This window comes from Apostichopus japonicus, chromosome 21, assembly GCF_037975245.1.
Source record: "Apostichopus japonicus isolate 1M-3 chromosome 21, ASM3797524v1, whole genome shotgun sequence".
NCBI classification, from domain to species: domain Eukaryota; kingdom Metazoa; phylum Echinodermata; class Holothuroidea; order Aspidochirotida; family Stichopodidae; genus Apostichopus; species Apostichopus japonicus.
This window is the reverse complement of record NC_092581.1, coordinates 18,766,597-18,784,664: the sequence shown is the minus strand read 5'-3', so window position 1 is coordinate 18,784,664 and position 18,068 is coordinate 18,766,597. Positions and strand designations below refer to the sequence as shown.

Here is an 18,068-nt window from a genome sequence, read left to right as displayed (position 1 = left end):
CTTAATCAATATTGCCATCTATCAATTTATCCCTGACACCTTCCCCCCCCCCCCTCCTCTCCCTTCCATCCTTAAAACCATCTTTTTCATCAGAACAACCTACCTGGATAGAATGAAGAGATTTATTCAGAGCTTTGTCTAGATTTTTCTCGGCTTGTTCCTCAGCTTTCAGGATTTGTGTGAAGGAGAGAGGGGAAGCCGGTTCGGACTTTCTCTGAGAGGAATCTGGAAGCCCCCAGACACTGAAAGAAGGAATCAAACCAGAATAACATGATGCACATTGGAGACATGAATCATACTTAGAAACAAGTAGATGATGGTTACCTTTTGTTCATAATGAACCATAACGTAGACTTTTTTAAGTGCAATTAGGGAAGCAAGAATGGAAGTAAAGGTACATTGTGGTGATGATGTGCAAATATGAAACCAATGTTGATGCAATAGATAATATAGACAATCAGGGTGGATATCAATAAATTAATTAATTAATTAATAATTAGATTTATAACGCACAGACATATCCACGGATAACGATGCTCAAGGCTCATCACAATATCACCCTGGTCAATGATAACCTGTCAAACATAGAGACAATCCCTCCACATGGCATTAGTTAAACAGCACCCAAACTGACAGTCTATCTCACAGGTCCTCCATTTAAACACCTGGGTGAAGAGAGGCAATGCAGATAAAGTGCCTTGCCCAAGGACACAACGTAATGATCTGGACAGGTCCCGAACCTGCAAGCCTTAGATCCCAAGTCCACTGCCTTGACCACTTGACCACAATGCTCTCACTTTTATGACAGAAATAAAGATCTTTAAACAAGAGCATTCCATGGGAAAGGTTCTACTGACATTATAGAGATGGTAGAACGGGTGCTATGGTTTGTGAGGAGACAGGTAAGCGAGGAACAAAGAAAATAGAATATTTGTTACTTAACACTCTTTACCTAAATTGATTTGGACTTTGTGGTGACACAGGGCTGGCAGAGGTCGTTGTGTTCTGTGTTTTTGTTGGCACGTTGTTGTTCCTGGGTACTTCAAACATGTCTCCAAAACTGCAAAATTAAGATAATAAATCTACGTCTATCAACACAATACAGAAATTGCTTACAGTTTAGGAATTGCTTCTAGGAATACAGGTTTGAAAATCATTTTAGGAATCATATAAGATGTTATTATACTTATACAAAAATTATCACTGATAATAAAAATGATAAAAACAAATACACAGCAAAAGAAACACTTAAGGACCAAATAGCTTTATTGTTTTATCTTTTGTACTTTGTATTGCCAGGAATAATGTTTGGCATTGCTTATGAAAGCTGAAATGTTAAAGGGTGTGAAGACTCGCGCACAAAGAAACGTCTCATGCCGGTAATCTGACCTAGTTTTGAATGAGGTGTAAAAGAAGTGTTAGACACCACCATCGATCGCAGAAAAATACACACACAGCTTGCTACCGTCGGTAATTAGACACTAGTGTACAGTCAATACATACAGCTATGGTCAATACCCACAACACAGTGTACATAGCAGCGTGGACATCTCAGGTCTAGATAAAAGATAATAAGGTATCCCGTTTCATTACTGTCTGCATTTTGTAGCGACAAGAAAAAAACTTCACTTGCAAGCAACGGAAAGTTAACTTTTTCAGAGTGAGGCACATGGTTTCGGGCGAGTCTTCAAGGCCTTTAAATTAAGGAGAGAAGCGAACCTGATCATTCTAGCGGTTGGCAGTGTTTCTTGTCTCTCGATGTCCCATGTAGGGACCTCCTCTGGGCAGCGACTAGGTGGTGAAGCAGGCTTGCCCCTATTTAAAACAAAAGAAATTACAAATTTACCAATAAAACATATGAAAGAAACTCTTTTGTAAACAATAAATAGCTTTGCTCTTTAAGTCATAATTGAACCAATATTGTGGATATTTGACACATAGTTTGGCCCTGTTAAGTAAAATATAAGGTCATCATAAGGTCCCCGGTTCGAGTTACTCCCAGATTAATGTATGTCGTCCAGTTTACAGAGTTTTTGACAATTAACAATTCATAATCATGGACGTTAAATATGAATGTAAGAAACTGACTTCGGTCAGCTTGCGGCTTTGATAAGCCAATGAGGCTTCTTCGCGAGTTCCTGCTTGCAAGAGGATCTAAAATACATACATACAAATAACACCTTACTTGTTTTTATAGCAAACTGTATTCTTTACTCACCATCCACCCCAAGCTGGCTTAGCTGGTTCTACAGGTTCTGGCTTGATCTGGCTGTCTAGTCTTCTCTGGGTTTTTGACTTCTTCCCAGAGCCAGAGGACCATTTCTTGTGCCCCCCTCCCGAGGAATCCGAGGACATGGAGGCTATCTCTGCTGCCATGATCTCCTTCAGACCAGAGCCCTTTACGGAACCTGCAGGTGGGCTGGAAGAATAATAATCATTGTCGATAACAGGACAATAGCCATTGTTGATTATGTTACTATGAAACAAAGTGGCATGTCAGATTCGTTACACAATTAAGAGCAATACACACACAAACACACAGAAATGAAACTATAGGCATAGACGTGCAGAACTACAATGAAAAACTAACTTGATAGAGTTTTGAAATATTTATGCATAAACAGTTATCATTGATGTGTACATATCAAAATACATACATACAGTACACAAATAGAAAGAAGAATGACATTTATGAACAAGATTTGTTTATCATTTTGAAGCGTCTTGTTTGTACTAACTTCACAACCTTTGGGCACTCTTGGCCCTATTCATACATTTGTGTTCCCCCTTTTTTGTATTTTTTTATCTAGTGCACAGTTCTTTATAATTGCTGCAGCAATGGTGTAGTCAATAAGCACTAAATACAAAGAGGCCCATCAACTTCATTACAAAAACAAATGAAAAACAGACACACAAATGACACAATGGGCAAACACATGCTGATATACAATACAAACTAAATTCATAGAGTTTTGAAGCATTTATACACAAACAGTTAATCACTGATGCACACAGACAAATGTACATACACACAAGCTGACACTTACACATATTTACGGTACACTAACAGAAAGAAAAATTAAATCAAGCAACAATATTTGCTCATCAAATTTTGAAGCAGACAGGATAAGGTAATTCCACGACCTGTGTGACCTTTATGGATCTATTCGCTCATTGGTGCTTCCAGTCATGTATCTGGCGTGTCAATTTGAACTACTAATCACTGTACATCACTCCTGTTAGTCCATAAGAATGAAATAAGCTTAATGGTAGACCCGGTATGTCTGCTATGTGAGTGTTGTCAGCCATTGAATCCACATTCAGCTTCACTTATGACAATACCGAAAGAAAATTAACATATGACAAATCACTGCAGAGACGACTTACTGAAACAGTCAAGAAAGAATGTAAACACAAACCTGTTCCACGGATGAACAGAAACATGGAGAGGGGTCTTCACTGGCGTGACCGCTGCTGGATGGACACCACTGACAGTCTGACCTTTCTTCAGCCAGTGACCATCTCCAGGAGGCTGTACAGAAATATTGAAAATAAACAGTAGTTTTAAAAAATGGATGAACGAACCAGAGAATGGATGTCCCTTGGCCTATCCTAGTATGCATATTAATCTCTGGGTTGTTATGTGTATCATGAATGCAAGATCTCTTGTAGCACAGCACATACTATTGTTACACATGCGAGGTACAAATGGTTATTGGAACTATCTGTAATTAAATTTGTTGATAATATTCAGTAATGCCACCTATACATACATACATACATACATACATATATATTTAAATATGTATATATACTCAACCTATTGAAATGCTATAGCTATATGTCATTACATACATCATACTAATTACATACATCATACTACATATATATATATATATATATATATATATATCTCTATATACATATATATATATATATATATATATATATATACTACTCTTACAAAGATGCTACATTAATGTGACATTACACATACACTGCACTAACAGCAAAGCTTACAGTAATGTGCCATAAAAGCAAGCAATGCCACATTACTATTCCACTAATATCTATATATTGACATACAAACTAAACACCTATCAACTTAACACGGTGCTCTAACCTTTTCAGTCGAAACATCTGATGATTTATTGGTGAGATTTTTCTGTTCACATTTCTGTTCTTCTGGAATGTAATTTAAATCTGCCTTGCGCGCTGGTCCATTGTTTAAAACCTGGGGTTTAGCATCACCTCTTACAGAAGGTCCATCCTTCATATTTATCGCCTGTAAAACCTGGGGTTTAGTATCGCCTCTCACAGAAGGTTCATCCTTCATAATAATCTCCTCTTTTCTCCTCTTACCGCCAGTTTTACCAACTTTCATCCACTTCTCCTGATTCCCCTCAAACATCACGGCCAATGTCACTCCCTTGTCACTTCCATTTTGACCTCCACTCTCAATTCCATCGTTACTTCCCTGTTCCCCACTTGGACTTATCGGGGGTCCTTTGACACCCTCTTCGACGAAGCTGTGCCTCTCACTGTTCTTCTTCTCGGAGCTTCTGCGTCTCTCCTTCCTCCTCGCCTTCGCCGTGGAAATCACTTTTCTCATTTCTGCAGATGAGGCAGTCTGCGTTTTGCTCACTTTATCTTCGTCGATGGATTCAGACAAGTGAATGACTTCAGATTCGCTACTCTGACTGAATCTCTCCGAACTCCTCCGCCTCTCTTTCCTCCTAGATTTAGCCCTGCTAATGACTTCATCAATCTCCGAGACTTCCTCCATCAAAAGTAAGACATCGATTGAGCTTGGAGCGCTAGAATAAGGAGTGATGATTCTCCTACTTAACCCTGGAATCTGACAAACGTTTGTTGAAGAAAGAAAAACAAAGTTAGCCACTATCTACTGGAAAAAGCCTGTGTAGGAATATGTATGATAGTTTGACGGATGGACTGAATTCTTGATCTTAGAGCGAGGGTTTTCATCAGAGGCTGACTTGTGTGTAGGACAAAAACAGAGAACAAAACAAATAAACAGATGGGACAGATCCTGCTTTTTGGAAAATTGACTGAATGAACAGATGTGGACAAGAATGCTTATTTACAACAAATATTTAAAAACTACTTTTAGTGTGAGACCAAAAAACCTACTGTGTTGCTCTCTTTCTATCTGTTGATCCATTCATTTCAAACAGTAGATGAACAAGGTCACACTGAATCCATGAAATGGAATAATATTTATTTAGTTTTTTCTAACACAGTATGGTGTACAGTATGAGGTTGTCAGACTGTGTGCCTTTCCAGAGATTGGAAACATCACAACAGTCAAGATCAGTTCCATCTCTATCAGTCTTCTTCAGTCCAAGGTGTGCGGCTAGCTTACGATGTAAACCACAAGCTACTTACCATCTCCCGGTATGCTTTAGTAAGTTCAACCATGACATCATCAGATAAACTGTCCAATGATTGGCTCTCCAGTAAGTAAACAATATTCAACCCGATAAACTGCTGGCAAGAGGACTTCAATTGAGGCGCTTGGTAAATAGTAGCAAACTCCAATAGTTGAGAGACATTCCTTAAAGAAACTGATCAAATGAGAGAAAAACAGAGAAACATGTGACCACAGATATGATGTAAGGTTATGGATGGGGATCTCCCGCATCTTAACAGAGGGGGTACCTCTGAACTGAAGTAACAAGATCATGTGAAAGCTTTCACAAGCTGATGAACTTGCAGACATATACGCTGGGTGATTGACTAGTTCATGGTCCCACTCGGGGCAGTTAACATGCTCTAGAAAATAAAAGTTAAGCTGCTTAAAACAGATATCTTGACTTGAAACTTCAAAAATATGTTTCATTGTTACGAGTTGCAGTCGAAGAGACCGGTTTTTCAAGTTGTTCAGACCTAGATAACACCGACATGATGGCGCCCTCTGTTAGAGACCCATCCTGTTTACACTTCATGCAGTGGCAACGATGAAAACAAGGGCACGTCAAGATCGTACGGTTACAGTGATGTCCTGCAAGAATTTGACGGCAAACTTACTCATATCAACTAAGACCGTCTCGGTCATCTCCTTCAGCCTCGGTAGGAGGAGTTGATCTGCCGTGACGAGGACATTGCAGACCAGTTCCATATCGGTGCAACCATCCAGGGTTGGAGTGGTGGAGGTGTAGACAAAGTCCAGTAAAATACTCATAACGGAGCTAGGAATAGGAAGCTGTAGGGGCGCTGTGCTGGAGGACTGGAAGGGAAGCAGCACGAAAGAACAAAATCAACGAAGGATACCAGACAATGTACTGAAAAACAAAAACCTACAAAACTCTACAGAGTATTTCCTATTCAGTTTTAATTTATTTAGTTTATTCCCTACCTCCTTCCCTTAATCCTCTCTTCGTCCCTCCACTGTTTATCTCCTACCTCTCCTCTTCCCCTGTTGGTTTCTTTCTTTCTTCTCTCCATCCCTTGTCTACTAAACCCCTTACATCTATCTCTTTGTGTTCACCATGCTCATTAACCTGTCTGTATTCTGTGTGTGTTTTTGTCCCTTCTGTCACTGTTACTTGTCATTTAGCCTTTGAAGAAGATCCTGCTAGGATTGAAACGTCAGGCCAACTTACTTTTACACACAAAAAACTGGACGGTGAAAAAATTTACCAGGCTGAAAAATAAAAAATAAAGCGAGCTATTTTATAATATCTTACTTCCAACCAGCTGGAAGCCAGCATACTGTTAAAATACTCCACCCTGGACACTAAGATGCAGCGGTGACAGTGATGGAGGACTTCGTCGTTTGATTCCAAGATGACATCACTCAACTCTGCAAACTCGAATCTGTCGAATGATAACTTGCCGGTGTCGGGACGGAAGTTATCCAGTCTTGAATCCCTCATCTTAACGAGTTCCAACCTGTGATGTAATAAATTATACTAATTTCATGCAAAATTGACATTTATAAAAAAATTGTAAATCAGGTCTAGATACACATCAGCAGACAGGGTATATGAAAATCTAGTGAAGAGAACAAGTTTGTAACCATGGTGACCATGCTCTTCTGACACCCTCCCCCCCCTCAAAGCAATACATCCCCTGCCAACAATTTTGCTGTTTAACTGATGTAAGACTATGCCAAAAAATCCTTTTACACAAAGCCACATTTGACAGACGTTTGACTGTCCTGGCATGTAGGCTTCTTAACTGCAGAATACGAAGACCCAATCCACCGTAAGAAGATAAACAGGAATTCCCTTCTGAACGGTGAAGAGTGATCTTAGTTGATAAGAAATAGAATAACGGCATCATATTTCACTTTATATATAAATTCATTTAATCTGTGGAGACTTTAGATACCGTGTAAAGAATGGTTCAAAGGTGCCACAATCTCCTGTTTGTATTTCCCTGAAAACGTAGGCTGTTGAGACTTTATACTGAGTAAACTATTCAAAGAATGGTTTGGAGGAATCACAATCTCTATCTTTCCCCCCCCCCCCACTCTCTCTCTTATCATTCATTCACAAACAGATTCTGAAGAGAGATTCGAAACATTATTAAGTAAAACATTCAAATGACTTTACACAACTCACCTCTGAAACAATGAAGTGATTCCAAACATCTTGGCAGCGTCTTTGATCTGTCTTACGACTAACGTCACCGCTTGCTGATCGGGATCCAAAGTCTCCGTCGCGTTCTTCTCTTTAGTATTTTTATCCTTCTTCTTTTTCTTGCCTCCTTTACTACTCTTTGGAGTCTGGTTCTCTTTGATGGTCGGCTGTCTCGTGCCAAACTTGACTCTCTCGCTGTTCAAGACGTTCTCGACAAAGTTCCAGTCGAAGACGTCGCAGCTGTTGGTGTACAGATACGACAGGATCCTCTTCAGGGTATCGGAATTCACGGCGGTAGTCATATCCATGGTGGTAACATTCCTGTTGAGATGAACTTCTTCTTCTAAAGTCAGCACATCCTCCTCGGTTGACTGTGAGTCACCACCCATCAGTTGCCTCTTGAAGTAGTCACTCCTGCTAGCTAAGATGAATTTATGAGCTGGATATACTTGTAGACCAACCTGTCGAGAGGAAAAAGTAATATTAACGTGAACTGTTTCATAAATGTTTTTGCGAGAAGATGCAGATCGAGTCCACGGTATATGAAACATCTATCGTAGACGGTGCAACTTGGTGAAAGCATAATATCAGTAAATTAACGATGAGAAAGGGACAGTTTGGGAGTTATACATAAATCTGCCGGGGCAACAAAAATTTGGGCTAAAACAAGATTTGAACCAGTTAACTTCAGGAACACAAGATTCTGATCTAGGTTGCTAATTAAAAAACCTGGTTCTAGCCAAAACTTGAAATTTCTCTCGTCTTCGAAATAGAATAGAATTCCCCATTATTAAAGATATTCAATGTTCTAGCCAGTCAGACATTTCAACATTCTTGCTGAGAGCGGGAAAAAAATTAGAAAAGAAACAACAAAATTAATGGCTAAAGATCGGGATTTGAATCAGTGACCTCTAGTTTACAAGAGGCCACTGGTTCAAATCCTGTTCTAGCCATAAATTTCTTTGCTCTTTTCATTTGTCAAAAATTATCCTGTCCGTTTTCCTGTTATTCATTAACTTATATAAGAACAAACTTATTAAACTTGCTGTAGAAGGGCTGTATCTTGACCATTAACTTTCTCCTGTATTATCTCATTCGACGTTCACTTCTTTTATAAGATTTCAGCCGTTGAGCAAAATAGAATATGTTTGTTTTTTGAAACTGTGGATGCAACTTATGCATACTTAAGTCACTTAAGTTAATATAAACCATGAAGTTGACTATGCAAACCCATGAAATGACCTACCGACAGCAAACAAACTAAAAAAACATTTGTAATTAGACAGAGAGTAATGCTCACTTTTATTTCAATGTCGTGAATACTGTCAGCGCACGATACTTCAGAGAGTAATATCTTCAAGTTGGTCTCCATTTTGCAAGGTCCTACCTCTGGAATCTCAGTTAGACTGGGTGAAGAAACAAAATCATAAACAAAATCAACTTTAAATACTTTGGAGTATCATATCTATAAGTCACAATAACACCCAAAAAAATAAAAAATATTTGGGGGGTGTGCAGAGAACAGGAGGGGTTTTCAGGGATGAGCCTGGGGTAAAATAAAAAATCACAGAACTTTGCAAAAATTGCAGTATAGGCTCCAGTTTGCGTATGCTACAGTGTGTTAGGATAATAGTTTTTGTCCCCGAGGTAGAAAAGTAATCACGGATATTCCGCGAATTCGTGGAAAAAGCTCATGCCTGGGTTTTGGAGATGTCGGGAAGAGGAAGTGTCCATTTTGAAATATATACATTGTTTCGTAAATTAATTTCTCGTTTATACGACTTTCCAAACAGCCCCCTGGCTGCACCACTAAGGTTGCACCAATCGGGGTCTCAAATGATACTCACCCCATTCTGGGATCGTTCTGTAAAACAGCAAAGTTGTGTCCCTGAGGGTCGCAGGTGACCTTAGCTACTCTGTGAAGACAAGGAACGTGCTGTATGTTGATCAGTTCACGTTTCTCCTTATCTAACTGCTCCACACCTCCTATCTGGATGAAGCCCTGTCTGGATGTTCCCGATACTGTGTGTGGTAAGAGGAAACGAGAGAAGAATCCGAGAGATGTAACGGACGTGTCGGAAAGGTTTCTCGGATAAGAAATTTACAAATGCAATTAGCATCTCATTAACTAAACTAGTCAGCATACTGTGTATGAATAAATCATTACTTAAAATAGGAGAGAATAATATTGAATATATTGGCAATTAAATACAATGAAATCTTGATACATCAAGAAAAAAGACATTAACCTTCAACACAGTACTTTTAGTACCGTCCAGGAGTTGAAGAGCTATTTTCTGTCACTACTACTCCCCCCCCCCCCTCCCTCCCCTATTTTTCTAACCTCCTCTCATCCATGCTTTATCACATATCAGTACACCCTTAATTTACAACTAGAATAAAACTAATATATAAAAATGCAAGTTCCATACCAAATACTGGTGCTGTTTTCTTCTGGGTGAAGTGACCCTTAAATGCCTCTCCCTCTGTGGTAGCTAACAACAGTCCTTGTTTGCTCAGGGTTACATCCGTGAAGAAGATCTGTCTCTTACGATTAATGACGCATCTTCTGAGTGTCTCGTCAGATGACTGCCAGCTTAGAACCTGGATGAAGCGATGGACAAAATGTCATTGTAAGCTCTCTATTACTTTCTGTCTTTTCTCAAAAAATTCGATAAAAAATAAATTTGGTAAAAAAAAATTCGGTAAAATAAAAATTTGATAAAAATAAATTTTGTAAAAAAAAGGGAGAAATACAATGCCAATATTCATGTCACCTAGTTATGTGTAAAGTCTTCCCTTTTCATAAACCTATTAATTTTTATTCAAATATATAGTTATATCAAACAAGAAAAAAATCCCTGTATTTTCAAAAGTTATCACTATTTGAAAGAATTTAAAGCTCACACAAGATAGAGGTTAGTCAACATGGTTTATAGCAGGAATGCTATACCTCAATATATGCTCAAAGTTATTTAAGGTAACCTTTCTGATTAATGTTATATTTCTTACAAATCCTCTTTCAACTTCTTTGCCTCCAATATCATACAAGGATATTGAAGCTTCAAGCTAACAAAGAGCAAAAAACAAACACCTACAATAAAGCCTGGATTATCTAGATCCCGGATCATCCAGATCCTAACTTTGAACCATTTCTAGCGTTTCATGTTAAGGAGATAACTTATCCGGAATCGCATTCCAAACTTCTATGCAAGATAGTCACTCTGACAAACTGTCATCCCTAGCATAGCTGGTTTGAGCTAATAACACAACTGTAGCAAAACACTATAACTTTGGTATTAACAACTTACATAACCATAGCATGGCATGTTATTTTAATCAGGTCAGGTCACACTTATCAGCAGTGAGAAATATACTACAATGACAACAGAACAAAAACAAAAGAACATTAAGTCGACTTAACAAACCTTGCCACTTTTATGTAGTATCACCATGACAACTGGAGCTTTAGACTTCCCTTGTACCTCAATCTCCTCTAGACCTGTGTCCAGTGTACCGCCACAGATCACTATCTTAGCAATGTTGAGTTGTCTGTGAAGTCAACCACATCATAGCAATTTAAATGGAATGAAATGAAAGACAAAGAGATAGATATGTATTTAAAGAATGAAGACACATCCCTGGGGACCAGGGGTACACCTAAGGAGGGTCCAACTTCCTACACCAAGCCACACCTATTGAGAGATGAAGCCAATCAAACTTGCAAGATCCAAACTTCTGTCGCTATTACCATCGAGGTCTGTTTTTACCTCCATGCTATTACAAACATAACAAATACAACGTTGTTTGCCGAAGGTTCAAGGCACACTTTAGAAGGTGGGCAAACAGACCCTCATTCAAATTTTGAGGATCCTTGCCTCTTTCTACACTTTAGAGATTCGTTTCCTACGAACTGATTCCACCATTTGCCAATGATCAAATCATCAAATTGATCCAACGAACACTGAAAGAAAATTGTCTTTGTAGTCTTTTTAAAATCAGAGGTCATCCAAAGATGTCTTATAATCAAACCTTTGCATGAATTTTCAACCACTTTTCACGTTTCTAAATAATTACTTAATACTATATAAGAACAATGTTGCTTGGTATCCCATTACCCTCCTGTGGCGCTATATCTCACTACTTTATGGAGTTTAGATGGCTCCAAGCGGCGATAAAGGATTATTTCAACCCTGTTCTAAACTTACTTATTCACAATTTTCCTGCAGACAAAATTTTGCAGCAGATAGATGTCACCATTGCTGGTGCTGCAAGCTGTCACTCCATCACTGGCTGCTATGTGACAAATCTCCATATTCTTATGGTTCAGGGTCGTCACTAGCTTTGGCACTGAGATGAATTGGTTGCACTTTGCATGGCCTGAAGAGGAAAAAAGAATTAAATACTTAAGAAGAAGTATCCATGATGAACCGTGTGATGAGAAGAGAGTTAGAGAAACAGACCTTTCATCCTGTCCACAGGACACTTCCTTTAACTAATATTAAAGACAACTTTGCTGACACTTTTCTCCATCTGTGGGGTTAACCACGTGTTGTATCCCAAAGATATGAATTTTTCCAATTTCTTGATATTTTGTGATTGCATCTGGCAACAGTAGAATGAATGATGTCATCAGGGCACTTCATCTGAAATATCTTTATTTGCTCAGATGACATCACAGACCAACTACTATGATCCAACTTTCTGGAGTAGTTGAAAGTTAAGTTAGACAGAAAGGGTTACCTTCAATCAACCATATGCTGAGTTAATGACAACATATTGAGATGGGGGCTTTCAACTAGCATTGTGGAAAAAATTTCTCTTCAATATGACAGTTTATCTATATATGTAGTTTAGATCCTCCTGCAAGCAGGAACTCGCGAAGAAGCCATCATTGGCTTATCAAAGCCGCAAGTTGACCGAAGTCAGTCTCTTAGATTCATATTTAACGTCCATGATTATGAATTGTCAATTGTCAACGACTCTGTAACTGGACGACATACATTGATCTTGGAGTGACACGAACTCGGCACCAGTTTAACACTGTTTGCCATTGATTATCACTTTAAAGCAACAGAGATCAGTTAAGTCAATAAAAACAAGATGCCCCACCCCTTTTTGAGGGGTGAGAAAATATTCAATTAAGAGAAGAATGTTCTTTACCGATCTGACCAGCATTCAGTCCACACGTAAAGACCTCCTGTGAAGAGAAGAAAACACTATGGAACTTGGCAGCTACCATACACACATTGTCCTTGTTCGCAAACCCCTTTCCGAGTATTTGTCTTGGCTTCAGGTACTTGTCTTCCTTTGGTGAAATTCCCAACTGGCCAAACTTATTCTGTCCACAGCCATAGATGCTTCCGCTGAAAGATGGAAATAAAAATTCCCCGTTTTTAATCTTTTAGAAAGGTGTGAAAAAGAGGTTACAAGGCCCATTTCAGATTTAAAGATTTTTATATTTTAAAGAGATTTGTCTGTAAAAACTTGAAGTCTTTTGTACTTTGGTTGCAAAAATCGGAATATTTGTCTCAAAACTCAAAACTCAGGAGCAAGTTACATCTTGAAACACCTAGATGGCATCTTATTGTATAGCAAACAGCATGACAAACATATGAAATGCAAATTTTTGAAAAACATTGCCATTAAAACTGTTAAAACATATTGATTTCAGGAGAGGATATTAGCTTAACTTTAACTGAAACAAATTTAATGAAAGTCACGTAGTATAGCAGAAATATATTTCAAACCACACAATATAGAGGTGGTGTGATTTCTAGTTGTAAAATGTTTAACTGAGTTAGCTGATTGATAGAGCAACTCAAGTTTGAAGGGACATAGGGAGGAGGAGGAATGACAGTAGATGAAGAGGAGGATGGAAGGAACTCCTTAGAAACAGTGGCTTTTAATGAAATGTAAACGGTTTATATGTCATATCCCAGAGAATTGGGAGAGGTAAAATTGCCTTCTCATTCATGTCTCCTTCCCCCATCACCCCCCCCCCCCCCCCCTTCCACAGCCCTAATTTCATTACAATATTTTTCAACAGTCACTTTATATGCCAGCATATAAAATCGTTACAATCTAGCAATAACCAAAGTTAACTTCAACCATCAATAGAATTAAGAGCTACCTAGGATATCTATATTAAGTCCCAACCCCCAAAATTATCTCCAGGAATTTGGTAAATGAAATCAAGAGTCTAAGGGAAGTACAAAGGAATTAATATTTTTTTTCTTTACTCTTCCATCTGGAATAGTGTTTGATCTCTGGCAGCAGCGATGAAGACACAGACGCCATTCAGTCCCTTCACCATCTTTGGTAGCAAGCTGGTCTCCTCCTTACCCTGACCCAATCGTCCACCCTGTCCGTGGCCGCAGGTAAAGACCCTTCCGTTCACTGCCAAGACCACCGTGTGGTATTTGTTCATGACAACCTTTGGGAAAGAGATTTATAATGGTATGAATAATATGTGTCATGAAAGTATGAAAGAGTTTAAGTTATGACAGTATTAAAGGATTTACATTATGTGATATTAAAGAAGTTATGTTACAAAAGTATGGTATTTATAAAGTATGAAGTTAATCTCTTAGTTTTATAATACGCAGAATGAAAACAAAAACATATCTTCAACCCCTTCTGAGCACAACTGCTAACATGAAATAATCAATTCTGTCACATTGAAATTGTACTAATGACCTTGTTAGACTTTACACAGAAACTTCAAACTATCAGTTTAACATTTAACGTTAAATTTAATATTTCTGACAAATGTTTTGGCACGAACACAGTAATCTACAAATGCCATCACAGAGTACAGAATATTACTAAACATCATCCCAGATAGCAAATTGTTATATTAATACCTTCCAGGTTGCTGTAATGCTCTCAAAAACTCTACTGAATCTATGACATATGAAATAACATTTTTTTTTACCCCATTGAAAGTTTTGAGCCCCTTCTTGACTTTTGTAACCCCCCCCCCCACTCTTAAGTCTCCCTGTCTAATGACCACCTGTCATGGATTTCAAACAGTCAGCTGTTTAAACAATCTTGTGCCCCTCCATCTCCCTCCCCCCCCCCTCCATCCCCTTGCACAACAAGATTTTGGGTACTCACAAACATCCCTAGTGCTTGTAACAGGACTTAATCACACCTGACTGGTAAAATTAAGCTAGATGAGACATCGTGGTTAGTTCGAGTAAATCGGACACAAACCTGTTTAATATGCACTTTGACTCTCAGGAATTCATCCACCACATCTGGACTGAGCCGGCTCTGTTGATTACTGTGTCCGAGGGTAAAGTTTGAATTGCTACCCCATGTGTACACATCACAAGGATTGTCAACACTGAAATCAATGTGAGGTGGTTTATCCTTGACTGCAACCTCTAGAGGTGTGAGGTCCTCAAAGTCACAACTCTTTAAGCTTGCTCCTAGCTGTAGTCCCATAGAGATAAAATACAAGAGGAAAAAGTTTTATAAGAACCTACAGCAGGGAATTATTTATCTGGTTTCCCATCACAAATGCATGTAAAATGGACAAATTGCACTGCATGTGCAAAGATGTATAGCAGTTTTCGTATGTACATAAACCATAGTATTTTATACGAGTCAAAAATTCAAAACCTTCACAACTTGTTAAATACAAATTTTAGCTTTTAATTACTCCTTGCAAGGGGCAATAATGAATCTTTAAGTCTTGAAAAAGTCCATTGAAGTGGTGTTACAGTAGATCTTCAACTCTTTATAATTACAACTTGGTCCTGGTTCACTCAAGAAACAAAACAAAAACAACAGTGATAATAATAGCAACAGCAAGATAAACTTCCAAGATCCCCCCCCCATGAAAAACATATTTACTGACCAAATCCCTACTTGTATTTAAAACAAGATACAGTAGCTACTGTATGCCATACAGAAAAAAAAAGTAAATTAACATAATGGAGGAGACGGAGGAGGGGTAGATGTGTCAAATGAGGACAGTGAGGATGGGCACAAGGAGGGGCACGAGGATGATTGTCTCTGAGTCAAAAGGTACTTCAGAGTACAAAATATGTCCACATGAGACAGTTTAAACACTAGGAACAATAAAACATACATAAATAATTAACATAAATAGACAACGGTTTTCTCACAAAATTTACTCGAAGTCAGTTGAGGTTGGTACAGTAGTTCTTCTTACCTGAATAAGTTTAACAGCGGAGACCAATTGTCCGTAAAAGATGCTTCGGTGAAGAGACGTCCAACCGGATTCCTGGTCTTTGCTTTGTAGGTCAGCCTTTTCTTCCTTGACAAGCCACTCTAACAGCCCAGCTCTACCACATGATGCAGCTACGTGCAATGCTGTTCGTCCGTATCCATCACAAACCTGACCACTGTGGTGACAGTGAAACTTAAGGTATGTTTTGACCTGCTCTTCTGGTGCACTGCTTGTTACCATGGCAATGACGTCATCAGCATGTTGCTGGGAGTGGCACTGATTAGTGCACTCAGATAACGCCATAATGATGACCCCTCCCCACCCCTTCTAGATAGCCATTCCAGGGAACCAGTGCCAGAGTTAGTCAGAAGAGTCTCCGAGGAATACGAGTGAAAGGAATTCTAGAGAAAATAATCATAAGACATCCATCTCAAGTCATAGATAATGTGCTAAAGATCTGCTTTATTGACTCCAATTATAGCACACCATAGCTATAGGAAAGTTTTGTGATTACGTTATCGACCTGCCACGGTCGTAAATCGAACTCAGGCTCTACAATTAGCCTGCATAGCTTCTCAACAACATTAGGCTCTTTGTGTACACACTGTGTGTTAATATGTTCAAGTCTATGTACAGTGTAGTTAACCATACAGTTTTCATTCAAAGACCCTCATACATGAAAAAAATATATGGCAGGCATTGCAGACTCATTGGTAAAAAGAGGTCATTTTAGGACCAAGGCAGGTCGATTACATAATCTCAAGAAAATTTTTCATGATAGCGTGCTATGGGGTCTATACAACAGACCATTCACCCAGTACAGGTTTCAATCAAAAAAAGTAACTAGTATTTTAAAGTAAAGTTAAAGTAAAGATAAAAATTATGTTGAATTATCAGAAAACCAATAAAAAACCAGACATATATTTAAGTAAAATTCTTGGAACAATGTCTGACAACTAAAACCTAAATGTCAGTATCTTTATGATGCTGCAACCGAGTGTGGATAATTACTGTACCTGTGGCAGAGGAAGTTTTATGCTCAAAAAAGGCAATTGCTGCCATTTTACAAAGCTGTAGTTTCTTCTCAAAGAAAGTAGTGGGTGGATTCTGTCAACAGAACATCAATGCCGCAAACTGAAAAAAATAAAGTAAAGAAAGAGGTACTTAAATATTTCTGAATTTTTATATCTAAACCATTATTAGTCATATTGTATAATTACAAAAAGTGACACCGTATTCTTTTCACCTCCATAGAGGTAGACCATGTGAATTGCAACTGCATTCCACTCACTGCACCATAACTAATACCACATCTACTCCAATTATAAGGGCTTCATCTCTGCAGAAATTGCCCAGTGTTTCTTCAAATGTCCTTGAAAATATCTAAATATAAATGAAAATGTAGGTAACACATTGCAGAAGTTAAATATAGGCCTAAATTAGACCAGGCTAGAGCCTAATTTGAAAGTTTGGGAAATAACTTGAGTGCAAAACTTGCATCTTTCAAAGTTCAATGTCGTAACAGTTAAACCAACCATATAACACCATATCATTCTAGTAATTGAGCTAGCATTTGCAGCTCTTAGACTACCTCTTAAGGCAAAGCGTAAGTCTGACTATTCTATCTTGAACTTCAGGCCTTGGCTAGGCCTAACGTAGAGAGATATTGCCTGGCTTGAAGGACCGCTGAGTTAACTAACATATTGCGTTATGCCAGTTTCAACTAGGGCCTAGGCTAACTTTAGGGCTTAGAAAATACCGAAGTTGGTAAATGAACCTAAAATTTTATGACGCTTTCTTCGAGTTATCGACCACTGAATTTTTTGTCCTACTCTTGGGCCGAAAAGAAGTAAAATCTAAAATATTCGCTTGCAAAAGTGCTTCAGGCTACAATTCTCGCTTGCTCGATCAATCGTTCCAATATGCAAGTGCATGTGTATCAGTTTCACGAAATCAAAAGCGACACATCATGAATAATGGAATCCCAAAGCGGAGAGTGTAACTTGACCAAATTATCATAAGTACGCAAAGTTTTCTTTTTGTACTCAATACAGGTGTGAAGAAGGTTTGAAAGTATTATGTCATGACATGCGTTGGTTGGAGCATGGAGGTCTGTTTTACCTTCATGGTTGGAGCGGGGTTGGGGATTGTCGGGTCCAATTTATTTGCATCAGCAGTTACGCAATTTTTTAAGTACATTGCATAATGCATAATGATGTAAGAGCTAGAGGCACCGCTGATGTGTTGACCATGAACACAGA

At 38.5% G+C, this 18,068-nt stretch overlaps 1 protein-coding gene across 3 annotated transcripts in view; it reads right to left on the bottom strand.

The window, feature by feature from the left end:
- Positions 1-18,068, bottom strand: part of LOC139962597 (inhibitor of Bruton tyrosine kinase-like) — a 20,797-nt gene extending 2,729 nt beyond the window's left edge. The window contains exons 1-21 of one of the 3 annotated variants that reach the window (XM_071962725.1): positions 17,929-18,068; positions 16,824-16,941; positions 15,790-16,208; positions 14,823-15,044; positions 13,847-14,040; positions 12,768-12,970; positions 11,813-11,984; positions 11,033-11,156; positions 10,037-10,208; positions 9,452-9,626; positions 8,905-9,010; positions 7,587-8,065; positions 6,708-6,912; positions 6,049-6,247; positions 5,407-5,585; positions 4,124-4,858; positions 3,420-3,532; positions 2,219-2,419; positions 1,720-1,815; positions 953-1,060; positions 104-242 (exon numbers count right to left, since the gene is read on the bottom strand). In XM_071962725.1, coding sequence (XP_071818826.1) covers positions 104-242; positions 953-1,060; positions 1,720-1,815; positions 2,219-2,419; positions 3,420-3,532; positions 4,124-4,858; positions 5,407-5,585; positions 6,049-6,247; positions 6,708-6,912; positions 7,587-8,065; positions 8,905-9,010; positions 9,452-9,626; positions 10,037-10,208; positions 11,033-11,156; positions 11,813-11,984; positions 12,768-12,970; positions 13,847-14,040; positions 14,823-15,044; positions 15,790-16,110 — 4,143 coding nt within the window. In that variant the 5' untranslated portion in view covers positions 16,111-16,208; positions 16,824-16,941; positions 17,929-18,068. Of the gene's footprint in view, positions 1-103; positions 243-952; positions 1,061-1,719; positions 1,816-2,218; positions 2,420-3,419; positions 3,533-4,123; positions 4,859-5,406; positions 5,586-6,048; positions 6,248-6,707; positions 6,913-7,586; positions 8,066-8,904; positions 9,011-9,451; positions 9,627-10,036; positions 10,209-11,032; positions 11,157-11,812; positions 11,985-12,767; positions 12,971-13,846; positions 14,041-14,822; positions 15,045-15,789; positions 16,209-16,823; positions 16,942-17,398; positions 17,531-17,584; positions 17,840-17,928 lie in introns of those variants that run through there. The other 2 variants (XM_071962724.1, XM_071962726.1) reach the window with 2 other exon arrangements.